Source organism: Hyaloscypha bicolor (assembly GCF_002865645.1).
Source record: "Hyaloscypha bicolor E unplaced genomic scaffold K444scaffold_17, whole genome shotgun sequence".
Lineage (NCBI taxonomy): Eukaryota > Fungi > Ascomycota > Leotiomycetes > Helotiales > Hyaloscyphaceae > Hyaloscypha > Hyaloscypha bicolor.
The window spans coordinates 1,313,814-1,332,077 of NW_020194519.1; the positions used below are offsets into that span (position 1 = coordinate 1,313,814).

Sequence of the window (18,264 nt, forward strand, 5' to 3'; positions counted from 1 at the left end):
CTGCACAATAGTAAACAAAGAACGTCACAATAGCTCGACTCCCATCCACTTTTACGGCGGAATTCTTCTACATGGTCTCCTCTTCTCGTCCTCAAACCTCCTCCTCATGATCAACAACAAGAACGATGCTGCTCCGAGGCAGTAGCTCCCGCAACGCGCGCGGGTTCACGCCAAACCGTTCTTCAAATCGATCAAGAGGTCAAGGTTCGACGAGTCGAGGAGCTTCAAGCTCCTCCAGTAAGTCCAAGCATGAATCTCCAATCCCTACTGGTTCTCGGGCAATGCACGATAGCTCCAACACATACCGTACGAACTATCGGGGCAGAAATTCTAAGAACAGATACTCAAAGTACAAACGCACAGGCACGTCATCGGGTCCCAATTCCCCAAATCCTTTCGAGCAGGAGAGGGCCGAGAATGCTGCGAAGCGAATACAGAGGGGTCAAAACGGCACGATGCTCAACGGACGAGGCGGCAGAGGATCTTCTCGAGGTGGAGGACAGAATGATAGGACAGTCCGCCTCGATCCTACAGAGCCAAAACCAAACCCTTTCGCGGCAGCACCAGCAATCACAAATCCCTTTGCGCCAAAAGCTATGGCGACCGCGTCGCCCTTCGGATCACCGAGCACCTCTGCATACAACCCTTTTGCGCCGAAACCAGCAACAAATCCTTTTGCGCCAAACCCTGTGGCCAATCCTCCTGCTCCAGCATTCTCGTCACCGTTTGGATCACAGCGCACAGCCAAAAATTCAATCAACAGCTCGACAGATTCAAATTTCTCAAAGCAGTCGAGGCCCGGCAACGGCATGAATATTACCAGTTCACCCGGGAAGCCCACAACCTCGAGAGTTCCAGATATACACGGTACATTAGCAGAAAAGATCCACCATGTACTGTCGAGAGAGAGGATATTTGCCCCAGCCTGGCCTGCAGCACAAATCGGCGCGAAATACAACGATCCAACAATGATCAAGTTGCACAATGACTACAAAGCCTACCGGACTCAGGCGCGTGCCGCCCTCATACGAGCTGGCCTCTTGGACGATCCAGACAAGCCCAAAAAGCTTAGCGAAGCACTCGAATTCAAAGGCACTTGCGAAGATATGTGCCCTGATTTCGAAAGAGTATCCCGAATAATGGACCTAAGAATCGACCCAAACGAAAGAGAGGGAAGCCTTCCTTCTCAAACCAAAATGGTCAAAGCTTTGGCCAGATCCGCTGCTGGCCAGGATGCCCCATTACCAAGTGACATCAGGACCGTAACGGCATTGAGGAGAACTGTTGACCACCTCTTCCACGATATTCTCGACAATCACGAACTTCCAGACGTTCACAGCTTCCTTTGGGATCGAACGCGTGCTATTCGCCGAGACTTTGTCTTCCATTCTTCAATGACACCCACGGAACTCGTCGACCAAGTCTACTGTTTAGAGCACATCACTCGATTCCACGTCACGGCTCTACATCAAATGTCGAAGGAGAACCTGAGCTCGGACAAATTTTCTGAACAACAAGAACTCGAGCAACTTGGCAAAGCCCTGTTATCTTTGGTCCATACATATGAGGATTGCAAAGCCCAGCGAGTTCCATGCGAAAACGAGGCAGAGTTCCGGGCTTATTACGTGCTCTTCAATAGCCACGATCCTGGGATCCTAGATACAGTACAGACGTGGGGATACAAGTTTTGGAATGAGTCGGAGGACATCAAGATTGCCATCGAACTTGTTGAAGCTCTTCAGAATACCTGGGAACTACACGGACCTTTAAAACCTCATTCAACAAACAATCTCGCTCAGAACGGATTCTCAAGATTCTTCACCATCACCGAGGACCGGAAGATATCATACACACTTGCTTGCTTCGCAGAAATATACTTCAACGACGTCCGAAAGTCCGCCTTGAAGACCATTCTAGGTTCGTATCGCAAGCAACGGGATCAGACCAAAGATTGGACCATGTCGAGATTAAACACATATTTACGCTTTGATACTGAGGAAGAGGTTGCCCCTTTTCTAGAAGCCCATGGCCTCCGGACAGACGAAATTGATGGCGAGGAGTACTTGTCATTTGAGGTCACTGAGGTCTCAGATCCCTGGCCAAAGTTGAAGCAGACACACTCAGAAAACATTGTTGAATGGAAGAGAGGAAATAATTCTCTAAGTCAGGTCATTGACAGCACTGTTTTCGATGAGTCTGTACCAGAAGATGGAGATGAAGCTGAAGCGGAGGAGGAGGAGGAGGAGGAGGAGGAGGAAGGGCTATTTGTGAAGGACTACTCAACACCAGCACAACCTTTGCCTGAGCGAGTGCCAAATTTGGAAGAAGCTTCAGAGGTTGTTCCAAATCCTGCCGCGGATCAACCAGCACCTGTCCAAGACAGCGCACCGAAGTCCATCTTCGAGCGGATGGGAAGTCGTGCAAGCTTTAGCAATGCTTTTTTCGCCCCGGATGCTTCTGAAAATTCGTCAGAAGCCCAGCCAACGCCACCAAAGCCGGAATCCGTTTCAATATTTGAAAATCTACCAACGACAAAGTCACCGGTGGTTTCATTTACTCAACAGCCTTCTCAAGCATCAACGACAACGACAACGCCAACGGTGGTTTCATTTACTCAACAGCCTTCTCAAGCATCAATGACAAGGACAACGCCACCGGTGTTCTCATTCACCCAAGAGCCATCGAATCAACAGCCTCCCGGAGAATCAATGACAAGGACAACACCACCAGCGTTCTCGTTCACCCAAAAGCCATTAACTCCAGCGCCCCTTCACGAATCAAATACAATAACGACACCGCCAAAGGGTTTCTCGTTCACCCAACAGCCTCCTGCAAATTCCGACACAGTTTCGACATCTCCTCCAAAACTCAGTGTCTTTGAAGGTGCGGCTAGCGAAGCTAACCCTTTGTTCGGCACGAAACCGCCTGCACCTATCGACCGATCAAAGGGATATGATACTCTCTCAAAATGGATGACTCTTGGAGAAGACGGCCTTATAGACCAGTTTACTGCCTTCCAGGTTGAAGAAATTCTACGCCAAACTATGCAGTCATTCATGGAGCAAGAGGCTGAACGAGCCGCTCAGGAGGCCGATGATATGGCTCGAGTGGATGCCGATCGTTTCAGGTACCGCTCTCTAGCCACCAAATACGGGTACAGATGGCGGGAGTTGGCACAACGATTATGGATGAAGAGAAAGGGGAGAGAAGCTCGACAAGCGCGCCGCGAAATGGCAGAGAGTATGAAGGCATCAAAAGCAGCCAAATCAGCCAACATTGTCGAGGATTTCAAAGCCTCTAACAACCGTCGGAGAGAAAGCTTGGAGAGCTTATTACAGGCTACAGGCGTCTTGAATGGTGTTCACGATCCGCAGCACGAGATCCGTTCGATAGTAAGAGCCGAGAATCCCGAACCCTCCCTCAAGAGACAGCGCTCGGAACGATCTTCGACCAGCATCGCTTCGACCGCGAATCGACACAAACGTGGAAAGTCAGACAACCCACTGCGTCGATCGCTACTCTCCGACCCATCCTACCTGAATGGAGACTCCCGGATACACCTTATGGCGAATTATGGTGCACAAGAAGAGGGTCGACGACAAGTCAGCGGAGTTCAAACTGATTATTTTCGGCTGAAGGCAAGGGGCATTACAACTCTGCCAGATGGAACACCACTTGCGAATTCAGTGGCTAAGAACATCATACATCAGAAGCGGTCTTTTGATGGTGTCCAGAAATCAGCTACGCCACAGCCATTTAAACCCCAGCCCGTGGCGAGAAGTGTCCCAGTGAAATTTGCGACCCAAACGCAGAAGTTGGTTAATGGGAACGATCGGGAAGATTTGAAGGAGTTGAAGATAAAAGCAAAGGCTTTTGTTTCGGAGGAGAAGAAGGCCCGGCAGAAGCGAGCTTTCATGGATGATGATGAAGAACTCTTTGAAAGAGCGAAGAGGGTCAGGGAACAGATGGACGAAGGCGCGAAGTGGTATAGGAAGGAAATCGAGATGGAAACAGCAAGTCGGAGTATATCTTGATTGTAACGAAATAGCATTTGGCGGCGTTTATGGGAAGCTTGGTAACATCTGTCAGCAGCATTTGACAGCGGAGTTTTAAGGAAGAAAACCATCAGAAAGGCGTTTAAGGCGTTTGGAATTTGTATATAGCGGATGATACCCCTCTGCTTGGGTAGGAGAATGAGAACACCGCTCCGTGAAAGGGGCTATGATCTTCAGAAATGCTCCCGAATTTAATGTGTCCGCCTCAGTCTTGGGAATTTTACAAACAGCATGTGTGACCCGAACATTCGGGAAGATGTATTGCGGTTTTCATATAAACATCCTTCAGTGCCGACTTACCTTGCTGTATGACGCGAACATGCCCTGGAAATCGACAGGGGTTTAATATCATCACGTGCGGATATGGGGCGCGGCTAGGCCGTTTTGGAGCTAGCCCAGCTTCCTCCACTATCAAATTTTAGCGTGGGTAAAAATTAAGCAGAGCTCTCAAAATATTCCGAGTCCAATGCAGAATTCGACAACTCTACTCCACAAGGACGACAAGGAAAAGGGTACCTAGGAACTGCGTCAGTTGCCAATCGTGAAGATGGCTATGGTTGTGGCGCAAAAAGAAATCGATTATACCATCAAGCCTGAAGCTGTGACTCCAACGGTCGATACCAGCTCATGGCCTCTGCTGCTCAAGAACTATAACAATTGTACAAGCGCAACCTGCAATTATTAAAAAGCAAAACTGACAGCCACTTCTAGTACTTGTTCGCACTGGTCACTTTACGCCCATTCCCAATGGCTGCACACCTCTCAAGCGGGATCTCAAGTCGTACATCAGCTCTGGTGTTATAAACCTCGACAAGCCCTCGAACCCTTCCAGTCACGAAGTCGTTGCATGGGTGAAGCGTATGCTCAGGTAAAGGTCTTTCGCCCAGGTTCCTCGATATAGTATACTAATTTCATGTCAGAGTTGAGAAGACTGGCCACAGCGGTACCCTCGATCCAAAAGTGACGGGATGCTTGATCGTTTGTATCGACCGTGCAACAAGACTGGTAAAATCGCAACAAGGAGCAGGAAAGGAGTATGTGTGCGTTATCCGATTACACGATAAGCTTCCCGGAGGAGAGGCACAATTCGCACGAGCTCTTGAGACATTGACGGGTGCCCTGTTCCAACGACCACCTTTGATCTCGGCCGTCAAGCGGCAATTGCGTATCCGAACTATTCACGAGAGCAAGCTATACGAATTCGACAATGATAGACACTTGGGCGTTTTCTGGGTCAGCTGTGAAGCAGGAACATATATCAGAACGCTTTGTGTTCATTTGGGACTGCTCTTGGGCGTTGGAGCTCACATGCAGGAACTGCGACGAGTGCGAAGTGGTGCTATGGATGAGACGAAGGATATGGTCACACTGCATGATGTGTTGGATGCACAATGGATGCAGGATAATACTCGGGACGAGTCGTATCTTCGGAGAGTGATCGCACCTTTGGAGACGCTTCTTACCACATACAAGCGAATTGTGGTCAAGGACAGTGCGGTCAATGCAGTATGCTATGGAGCTAAGTTGATGATTCCAGGTCTGCTTCGATATGGTAAGTTGAAACGGAATTTTGGGCAATGCCAGTGCTAACACGAAATTCAGAGGCGGGTATCGAAGTTCATGAGGAAGTTGTTCTGATGACGACGAAGGGAGAAGCGATTGCTCTTGGCATCGCACAAATGTCGACCGTTGAGCTCTCAACATGTGACCACGGAGTAGTGGCCAAGGTCAAGCGTTGTATCATGGAGCGTGATCTCTATCCAAGAAGATGGGGTCTCGGCCCAGTTGCCTTGGAAAAGAAGAAGATGAAGGCCGATGGTAAACTTGACAAATACGGCAGACCAAATGAGGCTACACCTGCGAAGTGGAACACAGAGTATAAGGACTTCAATGCTCCGCTAGAGGGCTCGGCTCCAGCTCCTGTTGCTGAGATTCCTTCCAGTGCTCTGACCCTCCCTGCCATTGAGTCTCCCGAAGCCGACGCCGACGTGTCCATGGTCAGCAACGGGGTCAAAGACAAAAAGAGAAAGCGCCATGAAGGCGAGACAGCAGAGGAGAAGGCAGAGAGAAAGCGAAAGAAGAAAGAGAAAAAGGAGAAGAAAGCGAAGAAGGAAGGTAAGAAGGTTGAGGAGAGTGATGACAGCGAATAAATCCGGAATTCGGTACTCGCTTGCTGGCTCCCAGGATATGACTTGCGGCTTGCATAGGCTTCTTTGCCAGGCGTTTTGTTTGTTGTATCATACTTTCTGCAGGATAGTTGCAGAGTAGGACAGGCTAAAATGGAGTTTCTAGGTTTCTCTTCAACCGTTTCTCCATTTTGCAGTCGGTCAACAGTGAAGAGTCGGGCCGGATACTGATTCGGATCTAAAATTGCCAAAGACCTCATAGATTTTTCAGATGAAGTTTCATCAACCCTTGAAGAGAATGCTCAAGACAGGGTCAAGCGACACAACCCCTTTAACAAATGCAAATCATTCTGAAGTAATTCAGCTCTAGTCTGTTCTTGCCTTTCCGTTTTGAATTTCTGATATTCAGAGAGTCACCATCACGGCTTGAGCCTCGGGCATTCTGGTTGGTCTCTTCATTGCGGCTGAGGCTCCGCCACCTTAGACAACGCAGCTGCTCTCGTCCCTTCCTACCTTCCCGCTCTTCATCACCCAGCCACTTCACTTTAGCCTTGCAGCAAACGACGGCTTCATGAAGGATCCCGGAGACAGGCAAGCCTGTACCTATCTCCATACGACACAGTTTTAATAACTTCTAGCGTAGCACGATTTCAGCTCCGCCTTCGTTCTCAGCCTTACGGATTCCTCACGCCAGCCCCATATCCAACTTTTCCAGCACAGCCAAAAGGGAGTTAAAAAAATACTGTTCCGTTCAAAACGCCTGAAGTTCCTGCCTATCTTCAAATATACCCCTCTCGATTCTAGTTGAAATGAGATCCGCCTGATCGCTCTACACCACGGACTAATGAGGATACTCGCAAGCGGACCACTTATCTCTTGCTCGATCGAACATGTTTCGCTAGACGTACAGCCCAAGTATGTGGCTCTTTCGTATTTGGTATGTTGCACATTGTCAAATCATTCTTGTCAGCCAAGTGGAATAATTCTTCTACAATTAAACATCAGTCCATTAAGGGCGGCGGCACTTGCGAGCTTCAACAGATCTCAGGATGACGTGGGAGGTCCACACTTCCAGATCTTTCTTACTTTACTATGTTGCATCTTGTATAATTTTCTACACTCTCTGGGAATGGCATTTAGGGTTGGCTTCATGTTGCTGGCATCGCCCCTTTTCTAAGCGAGTGGTGACTGTGCGACCATTAAGTAGGGAGATCTAGATATCACACGCCATATCTACATTGACAAAAAACTATTCTTTGTCACAGAGAAACTCTGGCAGGCGCTTTACAATCTGGAAAAGTGGGAGCCCCTGCTGGCACTTCATCTGTTTTCTGGACAGGCGCCATTTGCATCAACCAGACAGATGATGATGAACAAACAGCCCCCGATTCATGAAAGATATATATAATTGTGCAGAATGTGTTCTAGCATGATTGGGGGCATCGGATGAACATGGCGAATTCGTTCCGAAGAAACTGGAGGCTGCTGGACAACACATTCGTCGCAGGAGGGCTGAACAGAATTACACAATGAGCGAAAATAACGATTCTTGGGTTTGGGTTTACGGCAAAAATCTTTCCATGAGCTTCACCGATGACGACCGTGACCTGCCGCTCCACCTCATGAGCCATACCTTCTATCGGGGATTTTGGCAGAGAGCCTAGATAGTCAAAGAGATATCCCTCGCACGTAGTCTGTTCTTGATTTGCGGGCCATCTTTTTCGATTGGAGGTCCTTCGCCATAGCCTGCCTTTTTCTCCGTGATCTCAGACTCCACTCTCTTGATGCAGTGAGGCAAGGGGAACCTACCAAGATGCAACCGTTTTCTCACGGGTTCCTCAAATAACGTTCATCAAAACCAGAGCAGGTTTTGATTCAACTCCCGCAAGTGGAACACTTCGAGAACTGCTTCTGGAGAGAGTCCCACACGGATTATTCAGTGGCTGTTTGAAAAGTGGAGGTCCGAGAGACATAATATTTGCGTTTCTAGGTTTGTGCGCTGATTCAGAGAAGCTTGGAATATATGCGGACTACCCCAAGCCATGTGGGTCAATCTATATTCAACTCATCAAGGCTCTTCTGAGTTCAAGGGCTCTCGGCATTCTCTCCCATTGTCAGTTCCCCAAATGTCAAGGTGGCCTGTCTTCTTGGACCCCAGACTGCTCCCAGCCAGGCGAAAGAGACCTTATCGATTACTCTAACCATACAATCAACGAAAATTCCTTCTGAGCTTCAAATATATCCTTCTTATCCTTAACCTTCTTCACTGCAGACGATTTTGGGCCCAGACTGTGGATTTCTGGGACTATTGTGGGAACTATCTGCAGGAAGGCAGACCATGTCAATGCCGTCAAGTGATCCCAACATTTCGGCAATTCAATAAGTTCATAGCAGGACTAAGAGATCTAGTCCGATAGAGCAAGGATCATTCCGGTTCTCAAACGAAACGACACAAGGATATATGGAGAATCTCGATCATCAATCCCGCATCGCATAGGGAAGGATACGCGTGGAAAATCAAAGAGGCCACATCATTCATGTATGTTTTGTCTCGTGCTCTACATGGTCTCAGTAGCGCACCCAATTATTTGGCAGATCCAAAGAAGCGGCACGAAGAGGTTGGATTTTTATACCACCGAACGACTAGTAAGTTCCATCTGCGTTGGTGAAGCCGGAGGCATTAAAGGTGCCTCCAGCGCTGAGGGGGCAGGCAAGAGGTGTGGCTGCTGCTGTGTATGGTCCTGGAACGGTATCCATCGTTGCAGCCCCCACGCAATGTTGCGAGGAGCGTTTGTTGCTGAGTAGTAGAGTACGCATGTTGAAACTATTTTCTGGATATCAGGGGCCAGACGTTTTGGCTATTTTGACCAGTCTCCTGGAGTAGCGAGGTCATCTGGGAGTACAGTCCATGGCCCGCTTGGAGATGTAGCCTGGGCTACTTGGGCGTTCGTGGCGAATGCATGCCAGGTCTTGTCTGAATCCTAGAAGACGGCGGGGTCGGGGAAATCCGCGTTGATTATTGCGGTGATGGTTGTTGCTCTTCGCTGGAGGAGCGAAATTGGAGAACTTGAGACGAGTCCGAGTAAGAGAGTCGCCGAGAGAAGGGAAGAGAGGACTGATCATGACTGGTCTGAGGTTTGTCAGTGACTGTCGTAGCAGGCCGGATGGGAATCTTCATACCAATGACGAAGAGTTTTTATATAAACGTTTGGAAGGAACAATACGAAATAAGAATTGAAACACATAAAGGTAAGATTACATGAACTGAAGAAGGATCGCTATGATGTATTCTCGATTCCACCCTCGCCTTCCGCATCAGCCTCAATATAACATAATCAGGTCAGCTGGACCCTGGCCATCCTACTCTTTCACCTTGACCACCTTGGTCAACGTCCAGATGGCTTCCCAACGCGGGATGATCCTCATCGGTCCCGTTGCGACGCCCCTGCACGAGCCGAGTTTGAGGTCTGGTGTAAAGGCTCCTTTAGGTGGGTATTGGGGTAACGTTACTCTCAATAGTTTCATTTCTTCCTTGAGCCAAATCATTCTGCAGTCATTTGTTTCAGCATGAAGATTGGAAATTAATTCAAGATGTCTTGGGTCACGGCAAGGGGACCTGCGGCTCGCCCCCATGAATACAAGAATGACACTATCTTAAACCCTCACCACCCCCCAAGACAGCACAGTAAGACGGCAAATACTCTCAAATGTATGAAAGCCCTATCGTGGGTTTGGAGGCAGCTTCTATGCCAATGAAGTTATTGAAACACTCTTCCAACATCCACTCAGAAATGCAAGAAAAATTGCGTCTGCTAGGCAATGATTCATCTCAAAGAATGTGATGTATTTCTATCTAGACCAATTCGAACTTCTCCATTTGATATTCGCCACGCTCAAATGCTTCTATGCCTTCCCCAAACATCAGGCCGTGCACATAACATTCCCCCATGAATCTGAAGTATTCTCCCTCAGGTCTCAGCACCACCGGCATCCGACACCCAAACAACAGACACACCAGGTCTCCCCGTCTACTCAGCTCGAGCGCCATCCCAACATGCCCCTTCTCGGTCGTCACCATCCTCCTCCCGAAATTCGCCGACCCCCAACTCCCAGAGAAATCTTTCCACATCGGCATCTGATCGAGGGGGGTCCCTGAGGCCGCCCCTTCGACCTCGATGTGGGTCGGCGTGAACAACTCGGCCCACTGCCGGACAGAGCGGCCGGCGAAGACGGCATCGCGGTTGTATTTGTACCACGTATTGAACGGCCATGCTGGATCTTCGGGGGTAAACACGGAGGTTATGCTCGAAGGCTTGTTGATGTCGAAAGCGACTTCTGTTCCCTCTTCGATAAGCCTCAGATGCTGTCTTTCAGCAATGCAACATTGTCTTGCAAAGTACTCGCCGAATTGAGGGGGCGCTTCGTAGCTCCCTTCTGTTGTGTTGTAGATGTTGAGTCCAGCTACGAAGCTTCGCCAGAGCGCTTCATATGTCTTGTCTTCGTCTCCGTAGGCTGTGGCTTCTGAGTGGGCTTGACGGGTAAGCTCGAGATTGAAACGGGATCCAGATTCGCCAGGAAAGACGCCATCAACTACATCAAGGCGGATTCCCGAAATCCGGATAATTCTGGCGTTTGAGGAGAGCCTTGCGTATGCTGCTTTCGTCCCCGAGGCACAAAACTGAGGCTTTGATTGAGGGGGGAGGATCAAGAATGTGTTCAGTCTGTGGATATTCCTGAAATAGCTCGAGGTCATGTCTGGACACCAACTTGGAAAGTTAGCATGGAAGCCGCCGCCCCGAGTGTTAGGCGGTCGGTTGACGATCAGGCTGAGGAAGTCCAGATCCTCTGTCTCAGTCGCCAGGTTCCCGAACGCCCTCCTATGAACCTCTTCCACTGGTAGCTCATAGTTGGGTCGCGGGCAAACGAGGTTCCCGTCTAGAATAATCCCCAGTAGTCCATAGATCTTGTCCCTTTTATCAGTGCAGTCGTTGCCTCCAACATTATCAAAGACGTTAACTATACCCAGGTTATCCTTCTGTCGTCGAATAGTAGTGATCCGAGAGATCTTCCTCGCACAATCACGAATTTTTGCGTTTTCCCCCTGATCTTGGACGTGGGTCTTGAGCTCATCCAATAAGTTGGAAGTATAGTGAAGAGAGTATTCCAACTGCGTCCAGGTCATCGACGCCGTTCCACAGAGAACGAGTGCTTCCTTTGCAAGCACGATTTCTTGAACGACCCAGATCCTGTTCCACCAAGCTCGTACCAGAAAACTAGCCATGGCCTTCCATTCTGCCGAAAGGTCGTTGTTCTTCGTAAGATTCCTGAACCATTCAATCTCCCCGCCACGGGGACAGTTGTCGAACACCAGTTTGAGAAACCTGACAGCGTCATCACCGCGATTTGACGCAGGCCCCAACCAGATCACAACTTGGTTGGCCTTCTGGTATATTCTCCGCATCCTGAGAACTTGCGCATTTCGCTCGTAGACATCCTTCTGGTTGATGCAGATAGCATCAATCCAGATCTGACGGCTCTCAGCCTGTTTTCCACGTGCGGATTGAAGAAAGGTCGCAAGATTGTTTCCTATTTCGAGACATTTCCCGTTGACAAGCAGATTATGTTTCAGGTCTCTTTGTGCTTCTGAGTATAATTTTGGGTCGTGCCAGGCATAGGAGAGTGCATCGTAATCGGACCCATCTTCTAGGGCGATATGCTCCAGGCGGCACTCGAGCGTGCTGGCATCAACGCCAGGCAGGATACGGAGAACTCGAATCTCATTCTTCTGCTCATCGAGAGGGGAGTACTCGAAGGGGGTAGTTGAAGCGGCCGCCATTGGAAGCGATTAAAACATACATGAACGGAGAACAACGACGACGAGAAACGACTTTCGATTTCCGGTGTCCGGAACGTTTGGGAGATAGGGTCCGAAGTTAGTGCCACTTAGATTCGGCTCGGGGCGGTGCCGCCTTTTATCGGTGGATGCTGTGCGCGGGCAGGTGGCATGTGTTGGACTTTAAAGCGCTCAATCATTTCATTGGGCGCTGGCCCTGCCTCTCGCGCTGCTGTACGGAGTATGCCTGCGTGACCGGGGACCACAGGGCTGGGACACCGCGACAGGGTACAAATTTGGCACTGATTGGCGGCTGAAAGCCCCCAAATCATTGCAAATGTAGTGGTACAAAGGCACCGTGCACTGACAAACAAATACAACTCAAACAACAAAACATCATTTATTTGACCCCACCAGTGCGAAGTGTGTATTATACATTTGTGGCGTTCAGTTTCCACCAAGTCGGTGCCCTGAGCCCCTGCTTTTCCATGACTCCGGAAGCACGTTATCAGAGCCGGAGTTTGCTCGCTGAGGCTGCGCAAATGCAGTTCCATAAGGTTTGTGCTCGACTGTGGCATGGGGTTTTGCAAAAATATTTCTGATGAAGGTGGGTGTCGGAACCAGATTGAAGCCACCTCCAAACTCTGGCCATAATCGTGTCAGGAAGTCGTGGAGATGAGCTGCGATAAGGCCAGTTGCCTGAACTTTTGCTGCTGAGGGTCCATTTGTGACGAGCGTCATGAGAAGCATAGCATGTGGGATCCATTGAGCTGGGATTGTGACGATGAAGAAGTTGGCCTTCATGCCTCGGTCGTCTTGAGTCGATGTGTAGGCGAAAGCCAGTACAAGACAGGATGTAAATACCATTCCGCCTGTGATGAAAATGTTCAAGCCCTGTTCTGTTTGTTAGACGTATGCTCATAACATGATGCATCGACCCAGTGAAACAAGATAAATTCAATGATCAATGAAATGTAGGGAGTCACAACCACCCGAGTGAAGTTGACGAATCGACACGAGTTTTCTCAAAGGAACTTCCCACCATGCCTACACCGCGAACTGACCCTTTGGATTGATTGCGAATGACGGGCCAGCCGAAGTGCAGGGGTAATCTTCCTCATCTCCAGGAACCGCGATAGTGGGGGGAATTGCACTATGCGGGCAGATAATGTGAGGTGCCAAAGAAAATAGAGCGGACGCAAAGAGAAAATGCCTACCAAGATTGTCAAGCACACAAACAGAACGTATGTCATGAAGTCTCCTGGCTGCGAGAATCTGGGGGAAGATGTCTCAAGCTTGCTTCCATATGTGTACACTTCGTGACGTTAGCCAGGTACTGGCATGTGCACAACCCCAAGGCGAATCTTACGGAAATACGTGTCGAAGAGGATGCTCAGGTCTTTTCCCGTTATGAGAAACGATGTGACGAGTCTCCACAGCTGTGGCGGAAATTGCAAAATATATGGAGTATGCCATATCACATAATATCCTGGCAACATGCCCGTGTAGACTCCAATCGAGAGGAAGAAGGCCGAAGCAGCCAGAGTCCTGCTCTGAGTCAATATCAGCACCAAAGGGGTAGTGCGGGGTACGGTGAAACAAACCTCGAGATGGGCGGAGCTGCCCAGAACATATCCATTGCCGACATAATTGCGTTTGAGTGATGGTGATGCGACGACGAAGCGGTAGAAGCTCGCGAGGTGAGAAAGACAGAAGTCGAAGAGTTTTGAAAGCGTGTTCTCTCCGTTGGATCAGTCAGCACTTTCTGTGCCTCACTAAGCCAATTGACGTTAAGCGCTAAAACGCCCCGATGACGGCCCGCATTTTAGTAAAACCCCGCCAAAATTATTTCACTCCGTCTGAGTCTTTCGGTGAGAGCCGTTGATCTCTTCAATTCACGTACTTAACATCTCTTCACCCTCTCCTCTCTTACTCCAAGGAAGAGCAATCATGACAGGGTCGAAGTAGCAACCCCAGTTCTCAGCACTCCTGCTTCTGTCTGACAATTTCGCAGGAAAGTTCTCATGCTTGGTGCAGGCTTCGTGACTAGACCAACGCTTGACATTCTCAGTGATGCAGGCATTGAAGTCTCCGTTGGTATGACAAGAGATTTCAATACCTTCACTATATTCTACTAATAATTTCCCAGCTTGCAGAACTCTGGAATCGGCTAAGAAGCTCTCTGCCGGTGTGAAGAACGCCCACCCGATCTCCCTCGACGTCACAGACGACAAAGCTCTTGATGCTGAAGTTGCAAAGAACGATTTGGTCATCAGCTTGATCCCCTACACCTTCCACGCAACAGTCATCAAGTCTGCGATTCGAAACAAGAAGAACGTCGTGACAACCAGCTATGTCTCCCCCGCGATGCTGGAATTGGAAGAAGAAGCCAAGAAGGCCGGCATCACAGTCATGAACGAAATTGGCCTCGATCCTGGAATCGACCATTTGTACGCTATCAAGACGATTGAGGAGGTACACAGGGCTGGAGGAAAGATCCTGTCATTCTTGTCATACTGCGGTGGTCTTCCCGCCCCAGAAGCTTCAGACAACCCTCTTGGCTACAAATTCTCCTGGTCATCACGCGGAGTTTTGTTGGCATTGAGAAATGCAGCAAAATACTACCAAGACGGCAAGGTTGTGGACATTGCAGGAAAAGATCTTATGGGTACAGCAAAACCATACTTCATCTACCCCGGCTACGCCTTCGTCGCCTACCCAAACCGCGATTCTACACCCTACAAAGAACGCTACAATATCCCCGAAGCGCAGACCATCATCCGCGGCACCCTCCGTTATCAATGTTTCCCAGAATTCGTCCGCGTTCTGGTTGACATGGGTTTCCTCTCCGATGAAGGAAAGTCCTTCTTGCAGGAACCAATTTCCTGGAAGGAGGCAACGCAGAAGATTCTCGCAGCCACCTCGTCCAGCGAGCCAGATCTCAAATTGGCAATCGCGTCGAAAGCCTACTTCAAAGACACCGAAGAGAAGGAGCGCATCCTCGCTGGTCTGCGCTGGGTAGGTATCTTCTCTGACGAGAAAATCATTCCTCGTGGAAATCCTCTCGATACCTTGTGTGCTACGCTGGAAAAGAAGATGCAGTTCGAGAAAGACGAGCGAGATTTTGTTATGCTGCAGCATAAATTTGAAATCGAGAATAAGGATGGGAGCAAGGAGACGAGAACCAGCACGCTAGTCGAGTATGGTGATCCGAAGGGGTACTCGGCTATGGCCAAGCTGGTCGGTGTCCCGTGTGGTGTTGCGGTGAAGCAGGTGCTTGACGGGACAATCTCCGAGAAGGGGATCTTGGCTCCCATGTCTTCGAAAATCAACGACCCGCTGATGGAGGAGCTGAGGAAGTACGGGATCTTCTTGGTTGAGAAGACCATCTCATAGACGCCACTCTACCCTTTCTCTTCATGTCATGAATGAAAACAAAAACAATGAATGATAGAAAATAGAGAAATGATTTCACGTAAGCATGTCATGAATATCGTTCTGTCTCTTGAACTTTCAGATTCTAATTTGTATTTCTATACTGTTTTCTCTTTCCATCATATCATTGCCCCGCAACCCCTGCATCCAGCCTCCCAGAAAGAAAGGAGGGGAAGTCTAGCAGCCACCCAACTCTCCATCGAGACGACAGCGAGTGTCCAGATCACTGCTCGATGGCTGGTTGGCATCATACCCGTTTTCATCCAGCTCGCAACGCCTCCTTCCAAGCTCCCATGACAACTAGAAATGGGAGGGAAGTCCGAGGTTTGCCAGCTGGCGAGCACATGCTCATCCCACCCTATCTCATCATCGAGAGCAATTCGATTTGAGATAAGGTGGTCTGATGGCTTTCTTTCCACCCCCGCTTTCCCCCTTCCGCGAGCACATTTCTCGCAGCCCCTCCATCCACGCTCCCACATCCCTTGGGAGGGACGTCTGAGGCTGCCTCGCTCGAGTCGAGAGGGCGAGTAAGTTTCCAAGTCACTCGTCGTGGTGAGGCCGTGCGGGCCAAGCGAGCGGTGAGATCTGCGAGCTCCAATCCACGGCGTCCTCGAACGCGGCTCCAGGATTCGGCGAGGTCGAGATGGAGATGGGTTTGATGCCCATGTCCACGCCCACCAGCCAGCTCGCTAACCCCGCCTTCCACGACTCCCAGACGGCTAGGGAGGGAAGGCGCAGGTCCGCGAGCATGTGTGAGGGCTTGGTGCTCTTATTTAGTTGTGAGGGAGAGAGTGTGTGTCCAGATAGATCAACTTCGGAGCGGATCAAGAGAAGGGTGGGGTTTGGGTGGTGGAGGCTTGGTTTTGTTGTTTGCGTGTGGGGCGTCGCTGCTTTGGTCTGCATCCGTTGGCGTCAAGGGCGGTGTTAAAGGTAGAAATGGTTTCGGTGTCGATGGAGAAGCCGGGTTGTAGGTCCTTTGGCGGGAGTTGAGTTTGTTGGTAAGGATGAGAGGTGGAGGTGAGTTCTTGGTGGTGCGGTTTTGATTGTTGTAATTCTTGAGAGTACTTCTGAATTTTTGGAGGGAGAGTTCGAAGGAGTTCTGTTGGGCTGTGTGAAGAATGTTGATTGCATTTGCATTTCTGCGCTTTGGAGATCGAGAGAAGGGTTGTAAGGTGGCCATTTACATTTGGATGTGCTGGTGGGTTGCGTGAGGTGCTGATTGCTGAAGAGAGTTTCTGTGGGAGTGTGGGGTAGAAGTGGCTATGTTGCAGCTTGGTTTTTTGGAAGATTTAAGTTGGTAGCTTTCTGATGGTGGCTTTGCGGTCGTAAGGAGATTGGTGAGTTTGTGGTAGAGAAAGGTAGATGAACTGGTATGAGGATGGGGGGGTGGGCGCTTGTGGCTTCAGGATTGTTGCTGCTGCTGTTTGGTGCAGAGTGCCAAGTTCGATTGAAGATGGGAACTCCAAAGTTGGGAGTAAATTTGTACAAGAAGGCACTGCCTTTCTTACTGAAGAAGAAGAGCAGAAGTGAGGAGACTTAATATCTCACTCGGAGCTCATAACCTATCTACGGAAAAAGGTTTACAGAAGTCGGGTCCCTGCCTCTATTTATGCCGTAGAAGGTCCCACAGAACCAAAACCTCAGTTACACAAGTTCAACGCACGTGCTCTATTTCTAGCCTACCCTCAGTCCCTTTTTGCTCTGTGTATTTCGAGACATTCCTTTTCTTATTGGTATCATACTATGTTCATGGAGTTTACACGGTTTATTCTTGGAAAGCCGTTCCCGGGCTTGGGTTCTGCGTGTGATGAGGTTGCATCTGCGCCGTTATCTTGCCGCTGGGCTTGGTCCGTCCCGCCAACTCGCAAAGGCCTGGGCAAGAACTGTTTTCCCAGCACCCCATATACGAGTTGTGAATGCCAATTCGCTCGGATAAAGGTAAGATGTTCTTTCTCTCATTGGACTTGCGAGAAAGTCAAGTTGCGGTAAGGACAGTTCGTTGATGGCGTTCCATCCTTCACCTGTTCGGGTGCTGGAGGAACAAGCATTTGCTCGATTTTGACGTGGAATGACCCAGACAAAAGAAAATTGGGTGCAGCGCTGGCGCGATCAGCAACATGGTTGGCTAACAATTGGGAAAATTCCAACTTAAATCGCCGATCCTGTTTCCAAATTTGACAACCCCAGCGAGCAGCACGCCACCCCATGTCCTCGGGACTTGCAGAGATATGAACAAAGGAAGGATTTGCCAGGTCCCGACGAGCAAAAGCGTACTCGGCGTTAACCCAAAGCCTCGGGATCTTTGTTCGCAAAATCAGCACGACGAAATCATCTTTTGACCTACACGGAACTCTTGATTGGAAGCAGCCGCGCTGAGGTGGCGTGGGTATGCATAAAGCCAAGTCAGCACGTTGGCGTTGCGTCAAATGAATTCCTGGAAGTTCTGTACAACATCAGATCCCTGCTTTGTACCGATACAAAGGCAAGTTCTCGGGCATCCACGAGAAACTTGCAGTTATTTCCATGTTGGTTGCAACACGCCTCCACACGTGCCCTTATGTCTCTGCATTGAAAATCGGACAGAGCAGGATATGCACAATGATAAGGTTGATCCTAAGATGGATGGAAGCACGATTCCCATGTTCCGCTCACTAAGAGGAGAGTAGTGCCCATCATGATTATTGGGAGCGGTTGCGCTTATGGTCGCATGTGCAAGAGCGACCCGAGGATCATGGCTCCGGCCAGGCGGACCGGGCCAGTCGCGCTTCTCAACCTTATCCACTTTGCATTGCACTGGGAAATCCCACTTAACCTT

At 49.6% G+C, this 18,264-nt stretch overlaps 8 protein-coding genes across 8 annotated transcripts; 3 read left to right on the top strand and 5 right to left on the bottom strand.

Moving 5' to 3' along the window:
• Positions 1-22: 22 nt before the first annotated feature.
• K444DRAFT_608558 (uncharacterized protein) lies at positions 23-4,262 on the top strand. The gene is made up of 2 exons (XM_024879408.1): positions 23-237; positions 364-4,262. The coding sequence occupies exons 1-2, from the start codon at positions 126-128 to the stop codon at positions 4,032-4,034; spliced, it is 3,783 nt and encodes a 1,260-aa protein (XP_024741782.1). The 5' UTR covers positions 23-125; the 3' UTR covers positions 4,035-4,262.
• Positions 4,263-4,602: 340 nt separating this feature from the next.
• Positions 4,603-6,205, top strand: K444DRAFT_520616 (putative centromere/microtubule-binding protein cbf5; the record flags this gene model as incomplete). The annotated part of the gene is made up of 4 exons (XM_024874055.1): positions 4,603-4,714; positions 4,767-4,923; positions 4,976-5,607; positions 5,658-6,205. The coding sequence occupies 4 exons, from the start codon at positions 4,603-4,605 to the stop codon at positions 6,203-6,205; spliced, it is 1,449 nt and encodes a 482-aa protein (XP_024741783.1).
• A 2,396-nt stretch (positions 6,206-8,601) lies between these two features.
• On the bottom strand, positions 8,602-9,351 carry K444DRAFT_608560 (glycoside hydrolase family 43 protein). Its single transcript, XM_024879409.1, has one exon. It carries the CDS (start codon positions 8,996-8,998, stop codon positions 8,825-8,827), a length of 174 nt encoding a protein of 57 aa, XP_024741784.1. The 5' UTR covers positions 8,999-9,351; the 3' UTR covers positions 8,602-8,824.
• A 683-nt stretch (positions 9,352-10,034) lies between these two features.
• Positions 10,035-10,310, bottom strand: K444DRAFT_520287 (uncharacterized protein; the record flags this gene model as incomplete). Its single annotated transcript, XM_024874039.1, has 1 exon — positions 10,035-10,310. The coding sequence occupies one exon, from the start codon at positions 10,308-10,310 to the stop codon at positions 10,035-10,037; it is 276 nt and encodes a 91-aa protein (XP_024741785.1).
• Positions 10,311-11,381: 1,071 nt separating this feature from the next.
• K444DRAFT_519921 (HET-domain-containing protein) lies at positions 11,382-12,017 on the bottom strand (the record flags this gene model as incomplete). The annotated part of the gene is made up of 2 exons (XM_024874000.1): positions 11,382-11,505; positions 11,548-12,017. Coding segments are annotated over 2 exons (594 nt in total), but the record flags the coding sequence as incomplete, so codon positions are not given.
• Positions 12,018-12,461: 444 nt separating this feature from the next.
• On the bottom strand, positions 12,462-13,662 carry K444DRAFT_640627 (uncharacterized protein; the record flags this gene model as incomplete). Its single annotated transcript, XM_024884515.1, has 4 exons — positions 12,462-12,908; positions 13,232-13,329; positions 13,384-13,562; positions 13,619-13,662. The coding sequence occupies 4 exons, from the start codon at positions 13,660-13,662 to the stop codon at positions 12,462-12,464; spliced, it is 768 nt and encodes a 255-aa protein (XP_024741787.1).
• A 376-nt stretch (positions 13,663-14,038) lies between these two features.
• K444DRAFT_640628 (Saccharopine dehydrogenase) lies at positions 14,039-15,410 on the top strand (the record flags this gene model as incomplete). The annotated part of the gene is made up of 2 exons (XM_024884516.1): positions 14,039-14,111; positions 14,164-15,410. The coding sequence occupies 2 exons, from the start codon at positions 14,039-14,041 to the stop codon at positions 15,408-15,410; spliced, it is 1,320 nt and encodes a 439-aa protein (XP_024741788.1).
• A 683-nt stretch (positions 15,411-16,093) lies between these two features.
• K444DRAFT_208280 (uncharacterized protein) lies at positions 16,094-16,725 on the bottom strand. The gene has a single exon (XM_024871060.1). The coding sequence runs from the start codon at positions 16,627-16,629 to the stop codon at positions 16,258-16,260; it is 372 nt and encodes a 123-aa protein (XP_024741789.1). The 5' UTR covers positions 16,630-16,725; the 3' UTR covers positions 16,094-16,257.
• Positions 16,726-18,264: the final 1,539 nt, after the last annotated feature.

Excerpts from the sequence above, each read along its gene's own strand:
- K444DRAFT_208280 (XM_024871060.1), bottom strand. The coding sequence starts at position 16,629 with ATGGCCACCTTACAACCCTTCTCTCGATCTCCAAAGCGCAGAAATGCA.
- K444DRAFT_608560 (XM_024879409.1), bottom strand. The coding sequence starts at position 8,998 with ATGCGTACTCTACTACTCAGCAACAAACGCTCCTCGCAACATTGCGTG.
- K444DRAFT_608558 (XM_024879408.1), top strand. The coding sequence starts at position 126 with ATGCTGCTCCGAGGCAGTAGCTCCCGCAACGCGCGCGGGTTCACGCCA. Across the intron at positions 238-363 it reads AGGAGCTTCAAGCTCCTCCA|GCACGTCATCGGGTCCCAAT; the intron begins GTAAGTCCAAGC and ends ACAAACGCACAG.